Consider the following 27,318-nt stretch of genomic DNA (forward strand, 5'->3'; position numbering starts at 1 on the left):
CTTCATGTATAATTTTTAAATGTTTGAATTAAATACAAATCTAGAAATATTCTACAAATGCTCAGCAAGATTGTCTTTTTAAATTATAAATAAAAATGCTATAGGTAAAATAACAAAGAAAATGACAAAAATGTCATTTTTGTAAGAAATGACAAAATTTATGTAAGAAAATGACAAAAAATGTTAAGGTAAAACTAGAAATTAATGTTTTGGTTTAGTACTATAAGCTTATTTAATTCATAAAAAGGATTTATCCAGGATTCCTTTAAACAAAAACCATCCATATGTGGTCAGTGTTTAGATGCCAGTGATTCACTTATGCTTCAGCTCAGTGCAGTTCAGTCGCTCAGTCGTGTCCGACCCTTTGCGACCCCATGAATCGCAGCACGCCAGGCCTCCCTGTCCATCACCATCTCCCGGAGTTCACTCAGACTCACGTCCATCGAGTCGGTGATGCCATCCAGCCATCTCATCCTCTGTCGTCCCCTTCTCCTGCTCCCAATCCCTCCCAGCATCAAAGTCTTTTCCAATGAGTCAACTCTTTGCATGAGGTGGACAAAGTACTGGAGTTTCAGCTTTAGCATCATTCCTTCCAAAGAAATCCCAGTACTGATCTCCTTCAGAATGGACTGGTTGGATCTCCTTGCAGTCCAAGGGACTCTCAAGAGTCTTTTCCAACACCACAGTTCAAAAGCAGCAATTCTTCAGCGCTCAGCTTTCTTCACAGTCCAGCTCTCGCATCCATACATGACCACTGGAAAAACCATAGCCTTGACTAGACGGACCTTTGTTAGCAAAGTACTGTCTCTGCTTTTCAATATGCTATCTGCTGCTGCTGCTGCTGCTGCTGCTAAGTAGGTTGGTCATAACTTTTCTTACAAGGAGTAATTGGAAGAATTACTCCATTACTTTACTAGCATTACTTTACTAGCGTGTGAGATGAGTGCAATTGTGCGGTAGTTTGAGCATTCTTTGGCATTGCCTTTCTTTGGGATTGGAATGAAAACTGACCTTTTCCAGTCCTCTGGCCACTGCTGAGTTTTCCAAATTTGCTGGCATACTGAGTATAGCACTTTCACAGCATCATCTTTCAGGATTTGAAACAGCTTAACTGGAATTTCATCACCTCCACTAGCTTTGTTTGTAGCGATGCTTTCTAAGGCCCACTTGACTTCACATTCCAGGACGTCTGGCTCTAGGTGAGTGATCATACCATTGTGATTATCTTGGTCGTGAAGATCTTTTTTGTACAGCTCTTCTGTGTATTCTTGCCTTCTCTTCTTAGTATCTTCTGCTTCTGTTAGGTCCATATCATTTCAGTCCTTTATCGAGCCCATCTTTGCATGAAATGTTCCCTTGGTATCTCTAATTTTCTTGAAGAGATATCTAGTCTTTCCCATTCTGTTGTTTTAGAGGTAGAAAAACTTCATTGGGTACAGCAGAGATTGGAAATGATTATGAACCATTGCCAACTGAAATCAACTAGAAAGGAAGTGAAACATCTGAAAGAATACTTTTGGATACTAGGCAGTAAGATTTCATTTCTAAAGTAGAATTTCAATGCAGCTTTTCAAGAAATCTAATAATTTAGTAAGTATCTCTTAAAATCAAGAACTCTGGGACAAAAAAATTATAAAATTTCTGTCTTCTTTATTCAGTTCAGTTCAGTTCAGTCACTCAGTCGTGTCCGACTCTTTGCGACCCCATGAATCGCAGCACGCCTGGCCTCCCTGTCCATCACCATCTCCCGGAGTTCACCCAGACTCTCGTCTATGGAGTCCGTGATGCCATCCAGCCATCTCATCCTGGGTCGTCCCCTTCTCCTCCTGCCCCTAATCTCTCCCAGCATCAGAGTCTTTTCCAATGAGTCAGCTCTTCGCATGAGATGCCCAAAGTACTGGAGTTTCAGCTTTAGCATCATTCCTTCCAATGAAATCCAGGACTGATCTCCTTCAGAATGGACTGGTTGGGTCTCCTTGCAGTCCAAGGGACTCTCAAGAGTCTTCTCCAACACCACAGTTCAAACGCATCAATTCTTCGGCGCTTAACCTTCTTCACAGTCCAACTCTCACATCCATACATGACCACAGGAAAAACCATAGCCTTGACTAGGCGGACCTTAGTCAGCAAAGTAATGTCTGCTTTTGAATATACTATCTAGGTCTCTTTTATTAGCACAGCTAATTATGACTTTTACTTAGTGTGCATTAAGTCAAATAAACAATTCAGAAGTTTACCAAATTAAAAACAAGGATCATTCATATCAGAAATCTGAAACCCAGTGAACAAAAGATAATAGAACTAACCTTGGTCAAGTAAGTCTCCATGCTGTTATTCGAAGGGCGTGGAATTGAGGTAGAAAAACCTACGTTTGCTCTTGGAGTAAGATTTCCATTGAGCACTAAAGGGTTATTGAAATTTCCAACACAAGGGGGCTCCAGGACTGGCCTCGTGGTAAGAGTGCTGAGTAAAGATTTGTTCTGCTCTTTCTCCACCTCAAGTTTGGTGCTGATCACTGCCAGCCTCTCATGAGTCCTGGGGAAGATGGAAAACACCAACTTAATGATTTTCATTTTTAAAGTCGCCATATAGTACATGGAATTCCCAATAACCTGTCTGAACACTGAAAGCACAGAGCAGACCTCCTGTAAACAATGACAGCTGTCACCTTGCTCTAAAGAAGCACACACGTGTCTGGGGCTCCTCCAGTAACAAGCCACAGTTGGGAGAGGAGAGAAAGGGCGTCAGAGAGAAAGGGAGGTAGCCTCACAATGACACCTGCTGCTTCTGGGACACACCTGCCTCCAGGAAACAGTTCAGGGATGAAGAAACACCCCATCCCACAAAGCCACTTGCAAGCATTTGCTTTCACCACCCTTGTATACACATTTCACTCATGACCTCGGAGAAATTAAGCTTTTGGCTCTGAGGAATCATCTAGAGTCACAATCTCAAGGGAGGACAAGAAAGTCAATGGGTGATTGAAAAGAGCTAAAACAGTCCCAGGAACAATTACAAGCATCCCCTGCTTTTCCAAAGTTCACTTTATGTTACTTCACTTCTAGGAAAGGCTTACGTCAGCATCTGTTTTAGATAATTAAAAAAAAAAATTTTTTTTTTGAAGAGACTTTGATTTCATATAAAAAGGTTCAGTGTATATTTTGCAGTGACAGGCATTGCGCTCCCCAAGCAGGGAGACTGGCCCCACTGGGCTCCTTCCCTGGAAGCCACACCCCACATCTCAGTGTCAAGCCACAGCCCTGAACCCTGTCTGGGAGCACCTGTGCTCCACTTGTGCATATTCACTTTAGGCTTCGACTAGCAGAACGTGCCCTCGGGTGCCTGCTTCTTTGCTGTATGCTGCTTTGGCTTATGGAAGGCGTCCCGGGAGTGCTCTGCTTTCAGACAGTCGGGAAACCTGGACTTGGCCCTGGAGGTGCCATCTGCCCTTTCCAGCCTCCACACCCCCCTCAGTCAGGTCACCATACTATTTCTAGCTACTCTGTGAACTATCCTGCATTTCACCCCTGTGTTAATTGCCCCCAGTTTCACAAGCATGCCTTTAGGCAGTGTGCTGCTGCCGCTAAGTCACTTCAGTCCTTTCAGACTCAGTGGTAAAACTTAAAAGGACACAGTATTAATAGTTTGTCTTAGGGTGCCCTCTAGCAGTGACCATCTAGTTAGCTTTCACTTCCTGCTAATCTCATGAACTGCGCTCTATAAAAATTAGGCTTTAGAGACAAATTAACGAACTAAATTTACTTTCTGTGATTCTATGTTTTGACTTACTTGTCTAGTTTACCTTCCAGTGACTTTCTAACTTCTAATTCTACTAGGTAGAGTTGCTTGTATTTTTCCAACTCTGCTTTATGAGACTCTTCTTGCAAAGTTTTCACCTTGGAGAGTTCAGATTCCAAGTCTTTAATTCTGAGTTCCATCTGACTTCTTATGGAAGCATTATTCTTCTCTTGTAACTGCTCTAAGTTCTCCTGAGATGCTGCTTGTATCTAAGGCAAATTTAAAAAGATAACATTTTAAAAATAATCATTAACCTGGAAAATGATATTTGCCCCCCTTTAGTTTTGAGTCAGTGATTCAGAAAGCAATTTTAAAGGTAAAAAAAAGAAGAGCAGAAGTTTAAAACAATTATCGTCAATGTGAAGTGAATTAAATGTGAATTATAAAATTAAAGTGGAATTATTGTTACAGTGGTACTTATATAATCTGATAATTCAAAGAATAAGAGGATCAACTTAAAATTTTAAAAATTGAACAAGACAACTTAAAGAATAATTCAAGAGGATGGTACCAGATCTAAACCACAATATTTTCTTTTCCTCCTGTAGTCTTGTTTTATACCAATTGGTCTTATAAATGAAACGATTCTCTAGTGAGAATCATTCTGATAGGTCAATGTGGTGATAACTGTGATGGAAACGGAAATATTTAAAGAGAGAAACAAGTGCCCCCTTCCGTCCAGAAAACTACCAAACCAATTGCTCTAAGGGAAGTAGAGGAAACACATAAGCCGTATACATCCAAAATGTAATTTACAATGAGGTGAGTTCAAGCACATGACAGATGAACAAATTAACCTGCAGAAAGAGGTTGACTTCCTTTAATTTCTCTACGAGATCCTGTCTCGCCCTTTCTTCAATCTCCCGTTTATACTGCTCTACTTGACTGCGTTCTATCATATTCATTTCTATATGACTTCTGAGGTTCACTACTTCCTGTTCCAACTTCTTTTTATTCTTCTCTAGTTTTTCACATTTCTTTTGCATTCCTTTCATAGATAATAACTCCTCTCGAAGAACTTGATTTTTTGCATCCAGGTGCAGACGTTTTGAAGATGCAGTTTCCAGCTCTGCTGTAAGATCATCAATCTGCAAGAATAAAACAATACTGCTTGGTAATGAGGCAAGTGGACTAAGCACAGCCTAACTCAAACCCAGGATCAAATAGATACTGTACTGTAGAATGCAGGACCAGGGATTACTCAGAGAATCAAGAAAGAAGTTCAAACCACCAAGAGTCACAAAATATATTCTTCACTGTCATCATCTTTGTCACACAACATTTGCACTTGATTTTACACCCTTTTTTATTTTTTCTCCATAAAATGACTACAAGTCACCTCTTAGTAGAATGTCTCTTACTCCTTTCCCCCATCTTAATGCCCCATGTTTTAAAGAAGTTTGAGGGATGCTATATTGAGTTATCTAGGGCTGAGTTAATAAATGCTTCCCAAAAGAAGATTGTGAAAATAAGACTCTAATTAATAAATCTTGCAAATATGGATTCTAATCCCATAAGTCTTTTTCTGAACTATGAATAGTTTTTGCTAATTTGAACTGCATTCCAAAGAAAAGTAATTCAAAAGGTTAAAGAAATCCCATCTCCTAATAGCTTAGTGAGATGATCCATATATTTTTCTGAACAAACAGCAACAAAAAATGCCTCATTTTTGTAACCATTTGTTACTTTTCACAGAACAGAACATACCAAACAAAACAACAAACAAAATTTGCGGGGAATTTCAGTGACACCGAGTTGCAAAGAACTTTCCTTTAGACAGAATAATTACTCGGTGAGTCGAGGTGAGTGGAGGTAGTGGTATTAAAACTGTCTACAAATTCTTTGACACTTTTCTCTGAAATTCCCTCCCCTTAAATATGTGCTGGCCTCAGTAACTGATTTCTACTGGACAGAGTCTGGGGAAACTGACTTGCTCTGTGGGAAAGCTCACCCTTAGCATCAGTCACTACGCTGCAAAGAAGCCCAGACCACATACTGAGCACCTTGTCAGTGTCCCCACTGACCACCCTCAACTAATGTCCCATACAAAAGCCAGCTCCAACTGCCAGACATGTGCATGAACTAATCTTCAGATGACTCTGGTCCCCACCTTCACGACATGCCAGCTGATGCCAACTGGAAAAGAAACGTGCTGGCCTCACTCACTGAGCCTTGCCCCAACACACATACGTTAACAAAGTAAATGCTGTTTTGAGCCACTAGGCTTTGACGTGGTTTATTGTACAATTTGCTGGCAATAAATACCTGGTACAGATACTGATATTAAAAATGCCATTAAAAAAGAACTAAAAGATGTGAGAATGCCTTTCAACCTGGAGGTAGGTGAGATCCGAATGGATGCAGAGAAAGAAATGAAAACCCAAAGGGCTTCAAGACATCGTAAACTGAATCCTGATGGCCCTTAAAGAGGCTGCTGGTGACAGCTTCTAGGCAAGGGGAAAAAATGACACTGAAACACAGGGGAAGGGAGACTCTTGCTACGAACCAGCTGAAAGTAACGTCAATGAGAGGGATAAGCTATCAAAAAAAAGGGGCGGGGACTATTAAATATAAAGGAACCAGGCTCAATTATATTTGGGTTCAATATCTGTTATCTCCTTTACAGCATCTCCACATGTGCAGTGGTCACATGATGCTAAAGAGAGAAACAGCTTCTGGGCTAAGATCAAATCTAGGGTGCTGCCAGGAAAACATGGTCTAAAGGTGAAGCCTGTAGACTGTAAAACCCTTCATTAAGACCCTGGAAAAACTTAAGGTGGTGCCTCAAATTCCTTTAAAGATCTTAAGGGCATAAGAATTTTAAAGGCATCATCCTACAAAGCTTCACAAGAAGCCCAAGGTGCACAGCTTCTCTCAAAAAAGATTTGTGAGGGTAGCCTCTCCAATGATGTGAAGCCCAATCCAATTCACAGGACACCAAAAGCTTTAAAGAGAACCTTGGCAGCAAAAAAACAGTGCTTGGCCTAACAGAGACCAAGACATACAAATGAGAATAGGCCTTTGGGATTTTCTTAGAAGTTCAATAAAGAGGAAGCTGGCTTAAGAAACATGATTCAGCTACAGACAGAGGTCATTTCTTATGAAAAGGACAGCACACAGAGCTCAGAGGGTAGAGCAAAGGAGAAGCACTCCTATGGGCAGGACCAAGTCCGCATCAAAGAGCTGGCAGCACCAAACTGGACCTAAGAGCTGCTATGGACCATGGTGCCTCCCGTTTCCTGTTTCTGAATGGGAGAGTCTAGCCATTCAGCAGAATGGTGGGGGTATGGGTGGCAGATAACTTGCCCCTTTAGTTTTCAAGTCTTAGTACTGAGAGGGTTGTGCTCACAGGGTCACACTCTAGAAATCACACCCAGAAACCTCACCCCCATGTGCCATCTATACCTGATGAAGATGGTAAGACCTCGACTTGAGCCTGGGCCTGACACTGTTAACAACTGAGACTTGTGAGGGAATGGGTAAGGAAAAGGGTATTTTTCATTGGAAGGAATATAAAAAAATTGTGGCCAGTGAGTAACTGTGCTAGTTTTTAAATGTACCCATTAGTTTTAAAAACTTTATTCTGTAAAAAAGGTAGAATATAGGCCAAGTATAAGTGACTTGCTCCTGTTGAACAGAAGATGATGAAAGTGATGCTGTGTGAACTGCAAAGCGAGGTTAGACGAGGCAACAGAGATTCTGCCTGGCTCTCAACCTGGGAACCAGGCTCCATGTTGCGAGTAAGCCCAGGCTGCAAAGAGAGCCTAGGTGTTCAGGGTAGGTGTTTCACTCGTCTGCCTTCACCAAAGTCCAGCCAACCACAGATACCAACTATCAAGCATGGGAATGAACACACCTTCACCCGATTCCAGCCCCTAGCCCTCGAGCTGCCCCACCTGAAGCCGAGGGGACAATAAGCCAGCCGTCCTGGCCACCTTTTCCTAAGTGTAGATTTTGAACGAAACCAATGTTGTTTATTGAAGCCACTAAACTTAAAGCTGATTAGGAAAAAACAGGAAAACTGATTTTTGAAAAAGAGAAAATAAAGAAACATAACTTAAATGCAGGTAGAAACTGATCTCATAAACTGGAATATAATAAAGGGTGAGATTTTTAATGACAATGTTGATGAGAAGAAGCATATAACTAGAAGGAAGACTTAAGAACTATTCAGGAAGAAGTTTTTTCAGGGTTCCCTTCAATTACAATTTCTTACAAATAGGCAGGTATGACTCCTTAGAATTTCTGCTCAAGTTTGAAAACAATGAAGACTAGTAAGCAATGAGACATGTGATTTGAACTATAAGAAATAACTAGAAATAGTTTAATTACCAAAGTCAGACTTTTGACCTCATCTCAATTTACTGAAATTCTAAAAGAGATGGGTAGCTTTGAGTAGTTACCAATCTAGAACTCAATCTTCATTGTCCTCTCCTCAGAGAGATAAATAAAACACAACGAGATGCCACTTTATACTTGCTAGGATGGCTATACTCACAGAGACAGGTAATGACTAGTGTTGAAAGGAATGTATAGAAATGGGAATGTTTTACATACTTTGGATAAAAATATAAAATGATGCAGCCATGCTGGAAAACAGTATGGCAGGTCCTCAAAAGGTTAAACAGAGTTACTGTGTAATACAGCGTTTCTATTCATAACTGTATTCCCAAAAGAAATGAAAAAATATGGTCACACCAAAACTTAGACATAAATGTTCACAGCAACATTACTGACATTAGCCAAAAAGTAGAAACAACCCCAAAGGTCCATCAGATGATGAATGGATAAATAAAATGTGGTACATCCATACAACAGAATATTATTGGGCAATAAAAGCAAGGAAATACTGATACATGTTAGATGTACCTTGAAAATATTACACTATAATCCACTTTGAGTTTATTTTTGTGTATGGTGTTAGAAAGTGTTCTAGTTTCATTCTTTTACAAGCGGTTGACCAGTTTTCCCAGCACCACTTGTTAAAGAGATTGTCTTTAATCCATTGTATTATTCTTGCCTCCTCTGTCAAAGATAAGGTGCCCATCGGTGTGTGGACTTATCTCTGGGCTTTCTATTTGGTTCCATTGATCTATATTTCTGTCTTTGTGCCAGTACCATACTGTCTTGATGACTGTGGCTTTGTAGTAGAGCCTGAAGTCAGGCAGGTTGATTCCTCCAGTTCTAAATGTAAGACCAGAAACTATAAAACTCCTAGAGGAGAACATAGGCAAAACACTCTCCGACATACATCACAGCAGGATCCTCTATGATCCACCCCCCAGAATATTGGAAATAAATGCAAAAATAAACAAATGGGACCTAATTAAACTTAAAAGCTTCTGTACAACAAAGGAAACTATAAGCAAGGTGAAAAGACAGCCTTCAGAATGGGAGAAAATAATAGCAAATGAAGCAACTGACAAACAACTAATCTCAAAAATACACAAGCAACTCCTGCAGCTCAACTGCAGAAAAATAAACAACCCAATCAAAAAATGGGCCAAAGAACTAAATACACATTTCTCCAAAGAAGACATGTAGATGGCTAACAAACACATGAAAAGATGCTCAACATCACTCATTATCAGAGAAATGCAAATCAAAACCACAATGAGATATCATTTCACGCCAGTCAGAATGGCTGCGATCCAAAAGTCTACAAGCAATAAATGCTGGAGAGGGTGTGGAGAAAAGGAACCCTCTTACACTGTTGGTGGGAATGCAAACTAGTACAGCCACTGTGGAGGACAATGCGGAGATTCCTTAAAAACCTGGAAATAGAACTGCCTTATGACCCAGCAATCCCACTGCTGGGCATACACACCAAGGAAACCAGAACTGAAAGAGAAACATGTACCCCAGTGTTCATCGCAGCACTGCTTATAATAGCCAGGACATGGAAGTGACCTAGATGTCCATCAGCAGATGAATGGATAAGAGAGCTGTGGTACATATACACAATGGAGTATTACTCAGCCATTAAAAAGAATACATTTGAATCAGTTCTAATGAGGTGGATGAAACTGGAGTCGATTATACAGAGTGAAGTAAGCCAGAAAGAAAAACACCAATACAGTAATACTAATGCATATATATGGAATTTAGAAAGATGGTAACAATAACCCTGTATGCGAGACAGCAAAAGAGACACAGATGTATAGAACAGTCTTTTGGATTCTGTGGGAGAAGGAGAGGATGGGATGATCTGGGAGAATGGCATTGAAACATGTATAATATCATATAAGAAACAAATCGCCAGTCCAGGTTCGATGCAGGATACAGGATGCTCGGATGCTCGGGGCTGGTGCACTGGGATGACCCAGAGGGATGGTACAGGGAGGCAGGAGGGAGGGGGGTTCAGGATGGGGAACACATGTATACCTGTGGCGGATTCATGTTGATGTATGGCAAAACCGATACAATATTGTAAAGTAATTAACCTCCAATTAAAATAAATAAATTTGTATTAAAAAATATATATTACACTAAATGAAAGAAGGCAGTCACAAAGAATCCCATATTGTGTGATTCCACCGACGCGAAATGTCCAGAAAAGGGACATCTCCACAGTCGGGGAGTGGAGTCATGGTTCTCACAGGCTGGGAAGACCAGGAAGGGAAAACTGGCACGGGGTGATTTCTTCGGAGGGTGATGAAAATGTTCTAACGTGGTGATGCCTGTGTAACCCTTTAAACACAACAAAGTTACTGAACTGTACAGTTTAAATGAATGAACTCCATGATATGTCCATTAGATTTCAACTAATCTGTCACCAAAAACAACGGATGCTCTGAGGTCATTAATGCTGTGCTGCTCAGCTTCAGATCACCAGCCAGGATTCAAGACAGAGAGAGTCAAGAGTGTGTCCTTTTTATCTAAAAATGATCTAGGGAAAAGCTGTCTTTTTTACTGGTGTCCAATCTAAAAAATTAATAGACCAATCTGTGTTTCACTGCTCAAAGCATGGAATGATTTATATTTCCCCAATTAAGTGATTTTGGGGTTCTAAAACTGATTAAAAATTACCTTATGTTTTAGCATATTAATTTGAATATCCATTTCAGTTTGACTGGTTTTTAAATCTCCATGGAAACTAAGCTCTCCATTTTCATATTCATTTAACTTCCTTCTTGACATTTTTAAGAGTTTCTTAAATCTGTAGAAATGTATAGAATGAGTAAGTTCTTTAAGAGCAGATATTTAATAATTAAACAGATATATGTTCTATCAGATAAAACAAGCAAATCTATAAATTATAATCCTTTCTCATTGTTCAAATTTAATATTCCTTGAAAGCATAACTAAATTCTAATCTTAGATAAATATTATGGAAAAAAATTTTATCACATTTAAATATACTGTGTGTGATATATGTAATATATGAGTTCTTACAAATAAGTTAACATCAATTTTTAGCATGCTAGTGTGAAATATTAATTTATTATTAAATATTAGTTATAAACCAGAGATCAGTATTCAAGCTAAAGATGAAGAGATATGATATATGAATGTTTTTTGAAAAGACACAAGACACACTGACCACAGCCTCTACAAAAAGAAATGAAAGTAGATACAAAAAACCAACAAGATTCTCACTCAAAATTGAAAAAAGGAAAAAGAAAAATCTTTGGAACCTGAGTTAAGCAGGAAATAACCCAGGCTGAGAGTTTTTTTGTTTTGTTTTGTTTTGTTTTTTGATTAATAATTTGTTCTATATTTACAAACCCAGGCTGAGAGTTTTAGAAGAAAGGAAATCAGAAGAGAGAGAGTGTACCAGTCTCTTCAAGATTGTTTTAAGAGATGTAGAAATCTTGCCCAGCACATTGTTAACAAAATGCAAAGCAAGGTAGAGAAAATTAAAAGAGAAAAATATTAATGAGAATCAGAGAAGAAACCTTTTTATAATCATCCCTTGGCATCCACAGGACTGGTTCAAAAATCCCCCAATACTCCGTGGATACAAAATCAATGGAGGCCCAAGTCTCCCTAAGCACATCTTCCCTACACTTTCAGTCATCCCTAGATCACTTACATTATCTAATACAATGTAAACGCTTTGTAAATAGTTATAAATACAGTGTAAACACTATGGAAATAGTTGCCAGCTTGAGACCAATCCAAGTTTTGCTTTTTCCAACTTCTCAAATTTTTTTCCCTGAATATTTTTGATCTTGGGTTGGCTGAATCTGTAGATGATGAGGGTTAACCGTCTTCAGCAAAAAAACAGAAGCAGTTTTTTAATCTTACTGATCAAAACATGGTCATTAATTTTATTATTCTTTAAGTTACACATAGATTTTGTATGTACATTTTATAACTGAAATTTTGGGGCAAAAAGAAAATACAAGCCAAATCAAGATACTTTTTAATGTTGTTCAACAATAATACAGGTAGGTTTTTAGATAATAAATTACTTGAATGATGAAGGGAAGGAACACAATTAAAAGGCAGGATTACCAAAAAGAACTAAGATACTTTGCAGAAGTAAAAATTCAGCATAGATGATGAGAAACAGAGTGACATTACTATATGCAGAGGCACGGTTATTACTGTTTTAGAAATCATTATAGATAAGTATAACACTGCTGCATTCAAAAATATCTCAGATTGTGCTGACTTAAAATACACATAAAAAATGAATTTGTGTCTAAGATTTTAAATAAAATTAAATTATACTTTTATTAATAGTTGAGATGATCAGAAATATTAAAATCTTACCCAGTAATCTCTTTTTCTAACTCACTGTTTTTCTTCTTTTCTTGGTCCAAGCTATTCTCCAGAGATTGTTTTAATTCAATGTATTTCTTTAATTGTTCCTTTTCATCCTCAGACTTAGAAAAAAAATTTTTAAGAAAATTATTTTTAAACACCTAGAAAGACTTATTCTTTCTTAAAAATATTATTTCTCATGAGTTCACAAGTTAATATGAATTTATAGTAAACACAGTTTTTAAACCTGATTGATATCAATAACAGATTTCAAAATTGATAACTTTTCTTAAAACACCTTAAAATGATTTTTCATTTCATCATTTTTCTGGAATTTAAATTGCCAACATTTATTTGTTAAAAATAGAGACTTTAACACATAAAATACTAAATGTTAATGAAAGTATTTTTAGACTGCTTTTATTTACATTTTACTTTCTAGAGATGCTCTAAAATAATTTTCATCAATGGTTCAAGATATTCCAGGTTTTGTTAAGTCATCCCATGCAACCTCCATCTCTTTAAAAAAAAAAAAATCCAACAAATGAAAATCACGTTCATTCAGAAAAATGGTTCTATACAGACATAGTATTCATTCTTAATGAAGAGAACAAACTATAATATTTAAAATGATTCATTCTCAAAAATCTCACAGAAAGATCTGGATTACAAAAGAAACTAAAAATTCTCAATCAAATCATTACTCAAATTTCTAGACTCAAATAGATGTTTGCATACCAATGTTGAAATCAGCATTATTAACTTTAGTCAGAAGGTGGAATTCCATTGACAGATGAATGAACAAACAAAATGTGGTCTATATAAAATATTGCTTTTGGACTGTCACAATTATTTAAATTAAAATCTTACTATAAAAATCATTAATTTTATGAATTCAGTCAACTTCTTCTATAGAGGAATCACAGTACTAGTAGCAAGCAGTATCAGCAAAAATACAATAAGCTAATGAATGAGAGTTTTCACACTGTCCAAAATATTCTTATATATTACTAGTTAAAAATTAAAATCCTTTCTCAGTATGACAGAAATTAAGAGGTTGACTTACCAATCTTGTACTTAACAGGTTTTTCTGAAGCTGTTCAATTTTGCCCGCTTGCTTTTTGACTGTAGTTTGTAACTCGGCATTTTCAATTTCAAGCCTAAAATTCAGATTTTAAAGTAATTATTCTCATACATAGGTTTTCTTTTTAAAGATTTTTTTGGACATAGACCATTTTTAAAGTCTTTATTGAATTGACTGCAATATTGCTTCTGTTTTATGTTGTGGTTTTTTGGCTATGAGGCATGTGGGGTCCTAGCTCCCCAACCAGGGATCAAACCCATACCCTCTGCCTTGGAAGGCATAGTTTTAACCCTTGGACTGTCACGGCATTCCTTCACACATAGATTTTTAAAATATCAGTTTTTGAACAAACATCTGCACAGTCAATTACATAGGTTCTTAGAATTTTGAAAAGTAGATGATTTGGCCACTGTACTGTTCTTCTATGTGTGACTCTGGTGACTCAGATGGTAAAGAATCTACCGGTAATGCAGGAGACCCAGGTTCGATCCCTGAGTCAGGAAGATCCCCTGGAGAAGGGAATGGCAACCCACTGCAGGATTCTTGCCTGGAGAATTCCATGGACAAAGGAGCCTTGAGGGCTACAGTCCATGGGGTTGCGAAGAGTCAGACATGACTGAGCGGTTAACACTTTCACTTTTCACTTGTGGATACTGTGCAAAATACGGAAATAATGGGGGAAAATTATGCATCTCAAGACAGCTCAAAGCTGAAATATTACACAGCTTCATGATAATGTGTTTTTATCACTATGGGTCTATTCTCATATTATACTGTTTATCTGCTTTATACTTATTTTCTACACTGCTTTAAATCGTACTTTTGGACGTGATCCTGTGTTTTCTCAGCACATCTCACAGCCTCTGTAAGTTGATCCTGTGCTTCTTGCAACTAAAAAAAAAAAGAAAAAACAACTGTTTTAACTACTAATAACCTAGTAAATCCACCATCATTTGCTTTTGTCTCTTTTGTCCGCATATTGTTAACAGATGCTTTCCTGCTATACAGCAGAGATGAGTTGTTACAACAGACACCTTGCAGTCCACAAAGTGAAAATATTTCCTATCTGCCCTCTGCAGGTTACTGACCTCTCCTCTAGCATTCAAACACGACATCACCCATGCTTTAAATCAGAGTTTCTCAAATAAACACACAAATTTATAAACTACTCAAATGGGGAAAGACAGAAATCTCCCTTATGGTAAACAAAATTTTTTTTAAATCCAGGCTTCACATCGGCCATCACTTTAAATATCCACATATGTAAATGACCACAGATCTTCCAGTGGTTACAAGAGCTAACACTGCTGTTGGTGACAACTGGATGCTTCAGGAACTAGTGTGAGAGGCAGTAGCTACACAGGAGCCAGAATGCATGGGCCTGTGTCACAGTTTCATCAGTTCTGAGCTGCGTTGTTCTGGAGCAAATCACTTACCCTTTCTGTAACTCAGTTTCTCCACCCATAAAATGGAGATAATGGTAGCATCAACCTCAGTGGGATGTTTGGAAGATTATAGTGCGGAGTTTACATAATGTACTTTAGAGAAGGAAATGGCTCCGCTACTGCCAGAAGGAAACCCGCTCTAGCATTCTTGCCTGGAGAATCCCATGGACAGAGGAGCCTCGTGTGCTACTGTTCATGAGGTGACAAAGAATTGGACATGACTGAGTGGCTAACCACATACATAAACTATTTAGAAGAGCAAGTGGCACAGAATAAGAATTGTTGCAATTGGCATTATTACGGTCACTGTATTTTATCTGCAAAACAATTTGATATATCAGGTAGATGTCGTGCCAACAGAAGTCGTCTCCAACATAGGTCACACTGAAATCACTCTCCATACCATTGCAAGTGGCAGTAAGGGGGAGCATGAGGCCCAGAACATATGTATCCAGTACTTCAAAAATGTTCACTGACTCCACTAACCAACTAGCAGTGTTCTCCACTTATAATAATTTGTAACTTACTTCTTCTCTGTACTACTCAGTGGACAATGACCACGGGTTAATATGCAAATAGCACCTCCTGGATGGAGTGGTACAGAACTTACATGACCATCAGAGGAAGGGTGAAGTCACTGTCATGGAAATATTACCCTACTGCTAAGTCAAAAGTTCTGAATCAATTCATTCCCAGCAACTGTTAATGTTTAACAAGTACTCGGATGAGAAAATTAAGGCTACAAGCTATGGATATCAGAGAAGCCAACTCCAGAACCTCACAGTTGGTGAAAGGCTAGAAATCCGTAAATCCCACTTCTGGCTTCATAATGAAGGAAGGAAAATTTGCAATTTTCTTCCTGAGTCAGGGGAAAAAATGAGCATTTAACTGAACAATTCTATTCTATTAGACTAACAGAATTTAGTTTCTTAATAAAAGTTTTACTATACCAGTATCTCCAAGAAGAAATTATTGGTATGGTAAAAAGTACTCAGTTGTGTCCTAACAATTATTAAGCTAAAATATTTTCCATTTATGCAGACAAGTATTGTGCATATCAATAAATAATCCCTGTTAAACCAATGTATACTTAGACAAGATTCTCCCTCATGAAAAAAAGGACAACAATGTAAAATTAAGGGCTAAAATATTCTTCACAGACTAGATGAGAAAGGCTGAAGAGAAGAGGCTCAATGAGAACTGGAGAGGCAGGAAAGCTCCATGGATGAGAAGAGACTGGGCACCAGGTCTGAATAAATGGAGGACTACCCAAGAGAAAACAAAACTTGAACACCAAAAGGACAATCTGAACAAAGGCCAAGAAAAGGTGAAATCAGCCAGTTAACTCTGAGGATAAAATCCAACCACAGGAAAACAAAAGCGTGTCCACACAGAAACTTGTAAATCAGTGTTAACACCAGCATTAGTAATAGCCTCAAAGTGGAAACAACCCAAAGCTTCATCAACTGGTAAATGGATGAATGGCTTAGCCACATACTGTTTATTATTTGACAATTAACAGAAATAGAAGAACTGATACGTGCTATAACATGGATGAAACTCAAAAACATGACATCAAATGAGAAAAGCTAATCACAAAGGAGCACACACTGTTTGATTCCATTTATATGAAATACCGAGATAGATACTACACTGGTGTTTGCCTGGGGCTGAGGGAGATGGGGGGCCATGAGGGGCGGCTAAGGGATGCAGGGTTTCCTTTATGAGGTGATGGAAAGGCTCTAAAATTAGTCACAGGTGACACCTTTCTACACTAAGATAAAGTGAACTACACATTTTCAGTGGGTGAATTATATGTTACATGAATTATATTTCAATAGCCTTTTAAAAAAATTCAATGGCAGGATCTAAATAATCTTCTTAATTCTCTATTTTGGACATACATACTATACACCATCTGAGTACCTCCAGGCCTTTATATCTAAAATGAAAAGAAGGCAATGTCTAACTTCAACTAGTCTGTATAATACCCTTTCCACACAAGTTATTCTGACATCCATGAAATAAACATGTATATAACTCTACAGTCATTGACATAAGTGAAGATGAGAAATGACAATTTCCTGAAACATTCCATTAAACATCCTCTGATTTTATCTGGCTTGCCTTATCATGGCAATACAGGTATCACACAAAAAAGGTATTGTTTCAAAGAAATAGTCTCTGAACTTCTGTGAAGAATGCTGCACAATTCCTAACTTTCCTAAGGGTAAATAATATAAGAAAAAAATATATAATGCAAACGGCAGAATGAAAGTCAAGTTTTAGAAATGAGTGCATTATAAAGATAATAAAATTGTAGCAAATTACTTGCAATGAAAATACAAAAGAAAGCTGTCCATGAAAACGAGTGTCCTAAAACACTTTATCCTACATATAAACAGTCAACACATTCAATTTCATACACACCTGACTTGTGAGTTGACATAGCTTCTTCTTTAAATCCTGTGCCTCAACTTCTAAGTTGGCACGATAACGTGACAAGACCTCCAGTGACGCCTCCGACATAGACTGCTTTTTCAGGGTATCAGCCAGTTCTTGCTGAAGTTGTCTCACAGCTGCCTAATAAGATGCTCTGTCACTGAGTTTATCGAATCACTTTACTATTATATTTTGTTAATAGATAACTCCAACATATGCACTTTGAAAATTATCACCACAGACAGCAACTCACCTTCTTTTTCCTCCTCACTGAATCTGGTTACAGACACAGAAGGGGCCACCCTCCAGCCTTCCTGATATTAAGTTACTCAGACAAAGGATGCGGCCCCACCTCACGTACAGAAAGAAATGAGTGTGTAGGTGGGAAGGGTGATGGAAAATTCCACACTGTGGAAATATTTTCCTTTCCTTTTTCATTAGAAGCTTTGATTAACTCAGAGATCTTCACATACTCCAACCAGTGCTCAGATCTTTCCAACAGATTCCTACCTCAGCAGAAAAATGAGGCCATTCCCTTGTTGCTTATCTTTTTATATCTAGTAGTATGTCTATGTTAATCCCAAACTCCTAATTTATCCCTCCTCCCCACCTTTGCCCTTGGCTAACAGTAAGGACCTACTGGAGAGCCCAGGGAACTCTACTCAGTACTCTGTAGTCACCTACCTGGGAAAGGAACTGAAAAATAATGGATATGTGTGTAACTGAAGCAATTTCCTGTACATCTGAAACTGACACAAAATTGTAAATCAACCATATTCCAATATAAAAGAAAAATGCAACTTAAAACACGAGGTTGCTCCCATAGCCTTCAAGAAGCCTCGATATCCTAGCCTCCACCTGCCTCCAGACCAAAGCCCCTACGACCCTCTCCCTGACTCACTCTATTCCTGCTGCTCACGAGTCCTGCCATCTTTCATTTTTAGTGGACAAACTTGTATTCAAATGATACTAATTGATCCTTAAAATGAGAATTAGGAGCAAACTGTTTGTAAAAATGCTCTAAGTAAATAACATAAATAGCAGTGGGAAGATTAAATCAGGAATAGTTTGGCTAAAGCTCACCACTCGAGTCCCAAATTATGATTCAATGACAAATAGATGCCTTTAAAGAGTTGAGAGGCCATGAGAATAAATGATTCAAGGCTGAAATTTTCCCAAACTAATTCAAATTGATATAAATAAAATTAAAGTTATACCAACAAATATGACAAAAAGGTATGACAAGCTACTGAAGCCAAAGTACAATATATAAAATATAGCATCTGGGAAACCTGGAATTCACTGTCAAGGTAATCCATGTAACTGAAACTTAATTTTGAAATATTCATTTTACGTTTGAGCATCTCATTTACCTGCTTCATCATGATACTGAAATGTGGTGACATAAAGATTAAAATTATTATCCTAATAGTAAAAGAGTAAATTACTAACACTATCTATATTAATAATTTAGAACTTAATCTGTTAACATTTCATAAGTAATACGATGTCTCTACTCAAAGTAAAGCATCTCTTGAGTCTAATTTTTATTTGCTGGATACAAGGTGTGCTTTTAGGCTGGTTTAGAGACCATAGATTCACAGCCTATGTATTTTTTATATTCAACTAGATTCAACATTCAGCCAGATTCAAGAATCACTTTGAACTTTCTTTCAGGAAGTCTGAGAATTTCTTCTGGATACTCACTTCTCTTTCTCCTTTCTCATTTTCGTACTGATGCATTCTCTCTTTTAAATGATTACATTCCTTGATTAACTCCTTGTTTCTTTCCTCCAGCATCAGACCTTGCTTCTCACTTTCGGAATGGAGTTTTCTCACGATCTGCTGAAACTGGTCTTGGATGCTAATGACCGTCTTCTCTTTACTGTCGGCTTTGTTCTGTGCATCGTCCAGTTGCTGTCGGAGCAACATGTTTTCACTCTGGAGTTGAGATAATCTCTCCTCTAAGGATTCCTGCTTTCCAATATATTTATTCACTTTGCCTTGTTCGTTCTGATACATGTGTTCAATTTCCTGCTTTTGACACTCTGCTTGGCTTAGGTCTCTCTGGACACGTTCTAACATCAAAGTCTTTTCTCTGAGAGAATCTCTTGTGTGATGCAGCTTAATTTCTAGGTTATTGAACTTACTTTCTGCTCTAGAAAGCTGCTGGGAAAGCGTCTCGCTGTTATCTCTTAGATTAGCCATATCAGACTTCATTTGGTCCTGCAAGTGAAACCACTTGTCTCTCGCTCTCTGGAAGGCAAGTTCCAGGTCTCTTTTTGATGTCTGACATTGATCATGATCGTGTGAGGCAGCAGCCAGTCTAGAACGGTAGGATTCCACTTCCGTTTCCAGTCTTTGTTTGCTTTCTTTTTCATTCTCCAGCTTAGAGTTTAGCATTGTATTCTCAGCTGTCAGAGCACTAAGCTGGCCTGTATACTGGGATATAGTCTTTGTTAATGTTTCCTCGCTCAGTTTTATTGCCTTTTGAAGATCATCATTCTTTCCTTTTACAATTTCAAGGTCCTCAAAATATTTCTTTTCCTTTTCCTGGTTCTGAATTTTCACTGCATCTATCTCCAGTCTTAGCATGGCAATTTCATCCTGCAGCATGTGGTTTTTGCGCAACAGGTCTTTTGCTTCTTCACAACTAACAGAAACCTAAGTGAAACAAAGGAGATTTTTAGCTAGTACTCAATAAAGTGACATTCCATGATTTCCTCTGAAATGAAAGACTAACCTCTATGTTTATATAATGAAAAGACTGCACCAAGTGTGTCTCCAACAGGAAAAAATAAGTTTCGATACAATCCTCAGACTTTATACAAGCAGAAATACCCCAAAGTTCAAAAATTTAATTGAAGACAACGAATTGGTGAAGGTAAAAAAGAAACCCCAAGAGACTTTTCAAGAAGCTCAGAACTGGAAAGGCTTTTCTTTGAATTACAACGAACTTGGGAAGAATTAAACAAAAGATGTATAGTTCTGACTACACTTAAAAGTTGCATATGATGTGGTATATTTATACAATGGAATACTACTACGCCATAAAAAAGGATGAAATGCTATTTGTAGCAACAGGGATGTTGGACCTAGACATTATCACACTAAGTGAAGTAAGTCAGACAAAGACAAGTATTATATCATACTGCTTACATGTGGAATATAAAAATGAACTAATTTACAAAACAGAAAGAGCTTCACAGACATAGAAAACAAACTTATGGTCACTGCAAGTGAAAGGGAGGCATGGGAAGGGAGAAATTAGGATGTTGGGATTAATATATACACACTAGCATATATGAAATACATGAATTAATACTTTTGAACTGTAGTATTGGAGAAAATAAATATATATACACACACACACATATACATATATAGCTGAATCACTGTGCTGAACACCTGAAAAACACAATACTGTAAATCAACTATAATTCAATAAACAACACTACTTGCTAGCTTTAAAAACACTGCATCTGATAACTAACCTATACAGCTACCTCACAGTAAGAGCCGTAGCTCTCTATATATTTAAACAGACTAAATTTCATTAAAAAACTTTGAGACTATGTTATCTTTCTTACGTTTTAACAGTCAATTAGAAGAATTATACCTATCGATAACTGTACTAAGCACTTCTACAAACATCAATTAACTCATTTGCTATAATTCTGGAAAGGAAGAAGTTAAAAATATAAAGAAGCTGCAGGCTTTTCATCAGGTCTTCTGACTCCAGTAGTCCTCTTACATCAAACCACAGTTACTTCTCTAGTACAAACATACAAAGTGAGCCTCTTATTTCACTCATGATACACACACTAATGCTAAACAAGGTAAAATGCAGAGAGCTCTTCTTAGAAAATCATGAGATTATTTGCTACAGCAATAACTTTCATTATCTCTTCCTAATGTTTAAAATAGTAAGATGCGGGAAATACAATGAAAGACACAATATCATCACTAATATATAATATGGCATATCTACCACTGTTTTCAAAAGTTCCTTGTACTGAAACAGGACACTCACAGAGCAGAGTGCTCATTTTCTCATAAGCAGAAGAATGACATCCAAAATGTGGTCTCTGAACTGCCTATAGTTTCCTCCTTACCATCAGGGAAGTGATAACTAACCTAGTGATCAATCGAGGAAGTGACATCATTACCAAAACCCAGAATATCTACTGTTAGTAGCAAAAGTTTGTTTTCTTTAGAGAGGGAGGGGGGACTTTCATAAGTTTGTTCTAAAGAAACAACTTTTTAAAGTGTTCAAAAGTGTTTTAACAACTGATGGCACAGTTTTTACAAACTGAAAACCTGTAAATGATGTGAAAAGGCCATTGATAGGGTATTGGTTAAAGAAATGACAGTGGAGCCAAGAACGGGCTCTGATTTAGACACTGAAGGTGACGACGTGCATGGAGTGACCGACATGCTCACTCCAGAGCAGAGGGACCTGGTCGGGTAGCGCAGTCAATGGGGGACCACACACAGTCTTCCTTGCCTAAACCACAATCAGGGTGCTGGCTCATCCAAGACAGTCGCAAAAACTTTGAGATCAATTCCTATGCAAAATATTCAAGGCCTCTCCTTGGATGAGGCCATCGTATGTCACTACCTATCTGCAGCAGACAAGTGGATTTGAATTACAAATATTACTTTATCCAACAGATGGAAAATGTTTCCTTCCTCGAAACATAGATATATAGGCTTTCAAAATCCTCTACACTTTCTGTGATATATAGTGTTGGTTTTTAAAATACATACTTACACGGAGACATACACACGTATTTGAAAATGACTACAGAAAATACCTCAGAGTTCACTTCCTTATTAGCCATTTCTATCTCCTTTTGTTTGGCAAGGTGATTGGCCAGAATTCCATCCTGTAAGATTCTGGCACTCCGTTCTCGAGAAAGCTGCTTCTGAGTGTCATTTCGCTCTTCTGTAACCTGGAGAGACATTATATGAAGTTTTGGGCCCATAACATTTTAAAAAAAAGAAAGAGTTAAAAGCTTAGGAGAAGAATTTAAAATGAAAAAAAAACTGTTTAAAGGAAGTAGCCTTTTTAAGCACAAGGATCTTTATTCCCACATGAATAACTCAGATCTTAACTTAAGTGCTTGCTAAATTTATCACAGAGCAAAAACATTAGGCAGACATAGTATTGTGAAGGAAAATTTCTTTACAAAGCACTTAAGTAGCTTCTTCACAGTGTCAACACAAGTTAGCCTGTATTTTGACATAAAAAAGCCAAAATTAATACATGGATTGGAATTAAGAATACTACTTTGCCTAATGTGTCAAAAACGCCAATCATTATGTTACTGATTAAGCTTGATTTATGTCCATTACCTCCACTCAGAAAACATACACAGAGCATCTATTAGAAGCCAAGAATGGCAAGAGATTAATAACTTAAGCTCTAAATGTCACAGTTCATATTTAAGATAACAGTTTTGTTTTAAACCTAAAAATACATATTAAATTAAAGGGATACTATGAATAATATTGACAACATAGTGTCAGAAATTTGAAAATTTTACCAAAGATTGCTCTACCTGATCCAGATCATTTCTCACAGTCTTCAGTTCCATTTCCAGTGCTCTGACAGTGAGTTCAAGTTGCTGTTTCATTTCAACTTCTTTACTGTATTGGTCTTCTTTTCTTCTTAACTGCTCCCTCATTTTTTCATACAACATATCAGCATTTCTTCTCTGCTCTTCTTCTTGCTTTAAGGTGAATCTGCAAAATTTATACAGCTCTTAGAAAATCATGAGATTATTCACTGCTACAATAACTTTCATTCCCTCTACATAATGTTTAAAATAGTAAAATGGGGGAAAATACAATGAAAAACACTTAATAATTCTCACAGTTTTCATGCAGAGGGTTAAGAATAAAACTGCATACATTTTTTTATGTCTTGAGAAAAATGACTACTGTATACATATATCTGTGCATGGGAATGTAAAGTAATATAAACTTCTTTGAGAATAGTTTAGAAATATAGATCAAAGACCTTTTTTTAAATTCTCATACTTTGACCAAATAATACAATATTATTAAAGAAAATGTATTCAAAATAATTAGAAAGGTAGAAATGAATTTATAGAAAAAACGTTTCTTATAGTATTAAATATAATACAGAAAAGTGAAAAAAAAAAAAAACGAAAGTCAATTTGCTAAATAATTAATAAGGTTTCCATTATGGTGGACTTCTGAATGGCCATGAAAATGATGATTTGGAAAAACATACATTAAGTTATTAGAAGCATTCACTGTTAAGAACCTGCTATATTATTTCCATGAATTTCACACTCCACAATACTAGTAACACTTTCTCCTCTTTAAAATCCTAGAGGATAAGTTAGTCCTTCTAACACGTCTACGTCTGTGCAGTAGTAAAGGAAACAATAGTTCAAATATTTCTTTAAAAGCGAGATGTACAGTACCTCAAGCTGCCGAGCTCTCGTTCCCACTCCACTTTCTGATGCTCTAACTGTGAGGTCACTTGTTTTGTTTCTGACAGCTCTTTCTGTAGCCCACGAACCTTACTTTCCATTTTTTTAATCTTTCCTCTAAGCAGTTCACAGTGGCTTTTTTTAAGTTCTACTAATCTTTCATACGAAAGAATTGTATCCCGGATTTTCAACAAGCTAACAGAATCTGCATGATGAAGAAAACAAAGATAAAAACCAAAAAAAATTTATGTGAGTACTTTTTGAGTATAAAGGACTGTGCCTTTCACGTTCATGCATCCACACATTGAACAAATATTAAGTGTCTATAATGTGGAAGACTTTATTCTAAGCTCTGCAGATAAAACAGACTCCCCTGGCTCTTGTTTAGCTTGAAGTCTAGTAGAAGAGAAAGACAGATAAAATAATTATGAACTCAAAAGGATACTCTAAGAAAAGAGAATTCTATGATCACAGAACTTGACATGGATTGGGCCCAGGAAATATTTCCCTGGGAAAGAGATGTCACCCTGAGAAATGAAGGATGAGCAGGAAGGAGGAAGCAGAGCAGGAGGAACAGCCCTGTGGACAGTCTCCAGCTGCCGTGTGTTTCTAAACAAGACACAGTGAACAGCGGACCGATTTACCTTCCTGAGTCGACAAAATACATTACACAATGATTTTCATGACAAAGGACTTCAGGGAGTGAAGGACATTGATCCTGGAAACACACCAGGTTAGCCTAAGGAATGCCCCAGCTCACTGCCTGGAGAGAATTTCCAGGCCCCGAAGCGGGGAGAAGGAACAGAAGCTGAGTCAGCCAGACTCCCTGACAGGAGGTGATGAAGCTGACAGTCTGGTGAAACCAAAGTGGGCAGAGATCACAGATCAGAACCGCGGAGAGGAGAGAGTGGGACAGAGAGAAAAAGGACCCTGCAGATCTGAGGAGGAGCCCCTCGGGTATTCAGCAGAGGAACGAAGAGCGCCCATCTGGGAGAAACCACCTGAGACCAGGGAGAAACCATCTGAAAAGACTATTGGAACCTGTAACTGGTGCTCACTCAGTCCCAGGAATTCTATCTACTCTCAGGAGCCAGGCTGGAAAAACTTCTCCTTACAATAGAATGAATGGGGTAGTCAGTAAGGTCTTGCCTCCAAGGCAGGAAATAATCAGCCCTAGCCCCAGGGCCCCTCTGGATGCACCTAACAAACCACGAGAAGCAAGAGCACAGAAGGATCTCTGGAAAACTCTCAACATTTGGAAACTAAATCACACGGATCTAAATAACCCTTGGATCAAAGAGGTAATGAAAAGAAGAATTACAAAGTATTTTGAACTGAATGAAAATGAAAACGTAAGACCACCAGACGTTTTAGGGAATTGACACGCTGATGCTAAAATTGATGTGGAAAGAAGGGTAAAAAATAAAACCAGATGAAGCTAGACAATTGTGACCTTTAACCATAAAGCAAAGAGAAGCAACAGTTGGGCTTTAAGCAAAGGGGTAACATGATGAGATCTGAATTTTTTTTTTTGAATTTTTAAAAATAGATAATAATTATAGTTGCTATGTGGACTGAGGTTCCGGGAGGTAGAATGGCAGGGAAAGAAGTCCTGAGATTATTTCAGTTATTCCAGGAGGAAAGTGATGCTAACCTGACCTTGGGTGAAGGCACAGGAAAGAAGAGTCAACAGAAGGTACAGTGAGTGAGAAGCATCATAGGCCTGTGGTGCAGAGTACACACTCACATTCATGCTCTTCTAACACAGAACCTACTTCTGAGCTGCACAGCACTGTAACATACCCCTGGCTCCAGAGCAGAACTAGACAAGGAGTGCATATATCACTGCTGCACCACACACAGGCACTGGATTTATATTTACACTGCAGTCCTACCTTTACACGCTGTGCCAAGCTGTTCGATTAGCAACATGGAATTCTTATAGTAAAGCAACTCGCCATCCTCGGAAGCTGTTTCAGATGACTGAGTTAAGTCATCAAGGTCATCCACAGAATTAATTTGTTCTTTGACCTACACATAAAATAATACTATTTCGTAATGCCCTTAAAATATTTATAGAACATACTAATTATACAACGGTGATAAATGTCTCTTCATTAAAGCAAAAACAGACACTTTTTAAAAGGACAGATGTTTTATCAAAAGGAAAACTTTAGTTATCCTATTTAGTTATAAATGTAGTGTTTCTAAATTAAGTTGTCAAAGTCTATGTCTCTACAACAAAGGAAGATGTTATATTTTGCTACTATTCCTTTTACAAAGTATTTTTTACTAGGAAAATATTTTTTATAGTTAACTTTTTGACTATACCTTGTTATTTTCATTAGATGTTTTCTTTGCAGGCCTAAAAAAAACAAATGATTCTTTTCAGGCTAATATTAAATACTTAAAAATACAAATACCTAAACTTTGTTTTTTATATAAAATCTTTGCATTTGCATTGGTAAGCAATTTTTTATAAAAGGATTAAAACAATAAAGAAGACTAACATTAAAGGACAAAAAAAATACATTTATAAAACTAATAAAGTATTTAATTTAGATCAAACAAAAGGAAAAACATAACATTACTTGCATTATGTGAAGGGAACCAGGATACCAGGATTTCTTGCAGTTGTTATTTTCAATAAGAACTATGTTTTACAGCAATAAAACCTATCTGGGAAGTATTCCTTAAGTCCTTATAAGAAAGAAACTCATTTTTAATAACCATGACTTTAGCCTTCTGAGGACTTCCTATGCAACTGCTATGCATTATTGCAAGCACTTTCTATGTCTTAACGGCATTTTAATCCTCACAAACATTCTGGGAGATAGGTAATACATTAGGTCCTCTACACAGGAAGAAACGGAGCACAGAAAGGCTGAATAAGTTGCCCAAGCCCACACAGCAGGTCACCAACAGACCCAGAGTTCAAACTCAGGAAATCTGGCTTCAACACTGCGGTTCAAAAATATGCCGAGAAAGTAATATTTAAATAAGTCTCCTTAAGTAATATGATAGCAAATGAATCTATATTATTATTCCATGTCCAGTTATAGCTATAAATAATAATTTCTGAATCTTAACACGTTTCTCAAAAAATAAAAAGACTTTAGAGGTAGGCAATATTGGAAATCTACTTTCACTAAACACTTGCTTTTATAAAGAAATTTATCAGTAGGCATTCATTCAACCATTCTGCTGTTTATTCATGAATCTGATATACACTTATTGAGCACACAATATGTGTTAATAACACTCTTACTATGAGAAGCATAGTTTTTCTAATTTAGAACTTATAAACCAAAATTAATAATTTGGGAAAGATTGTTAGTAGTTTTTTTTCTGTTGAATATAAACAAATTTT

At 37.4% G+C, this 27,318-nt stretch overlaps 1 protein-coding gene across 7 annotated transcripts in view; it reads right to left on the reverse strand.

Annotated features, from left to right (window-relative positions):
* LOC102175492 (ankyrin repeat domain-containing protein 26) overlaps window positions 1-27,318 on the reverse strand; it is a 71,732-nt gene that overhangs the window by 3,444 nt on the left and 40,970 nt on the right. For 5 of the 7 annotated variants that reach the window (XM_018057018.1, XM_018057017.1, XM_018057016.1 and 2 more), the window contains 14 exons: window positions 26,280-26,313; window positions 25,844-25,979; window positions 23,940-24,153; window positions 23,046-23,229; window positions 22,299-22,436; window positions 19,189-20,145; window positions 17,470-17,622; window positions 14,415-14,485; window positions 13,577-13,670; window positions 12,520-12,632; window positions 10,828-10,957; window positions 4,596-4,886; window positions 3,790-4,007; window positions 2,307-2,535 (listed from right to left, as the gene is read on the reverse strand). In XM_018057018.1, the coding sequence (XP_017912507.1) occupies window positions 2,307-2,535; window positions 3,790-4,007; window positions 4,596-4,886; window positions 10,828-10,957; window positions 12,520-12,632; window positions 13,577-13,670; window positions 14,415-14,485; window positions 17,470-17,622; window positions 19,189-20,145; window positions 22,299-22,436; window positions 23,046-23,229; window positions 23,940-24,153; window positions 25,844-25,979; window positions 26,280-26,313 (2,962 nt within the window). Of the gene's footprint in view, window positions 1-2,306; window positions 2,536-3,789; window positions 4,008-4,595; window positions 4,887-10,827; window positions 10,958-12,519; window positions 12,633-13,576; window positions 13,671-14,414; window positions 14,486-17,469; window positions 17,623-19,188; window positions 20,146-22,298; window positions 22,437-23,045; window positions 23,230-23,939; window positions 24,154-25,843; window positions 25,980-26,279; window positions 26,314-27,318 lie in introns of those variants that run through there. The other 2 variants (XM_018057019.1, XR_001918986.1) reach the window with 2 other exon arrangements.

Source organism: Capra hircus, chromosome 13 (assembly GCF_001704415.2).
Source record: "Capra hircus breed San Clemente chromosome 13, ASM170441v1, whole genome shotgun sequence".
In the NCBI taxonomy this organism is placed as follows: Eukaryota; Metazoa; Chordata; class Mammalia; order Artiodactyla; family Bovidae; genus Capra; species Capra hircus.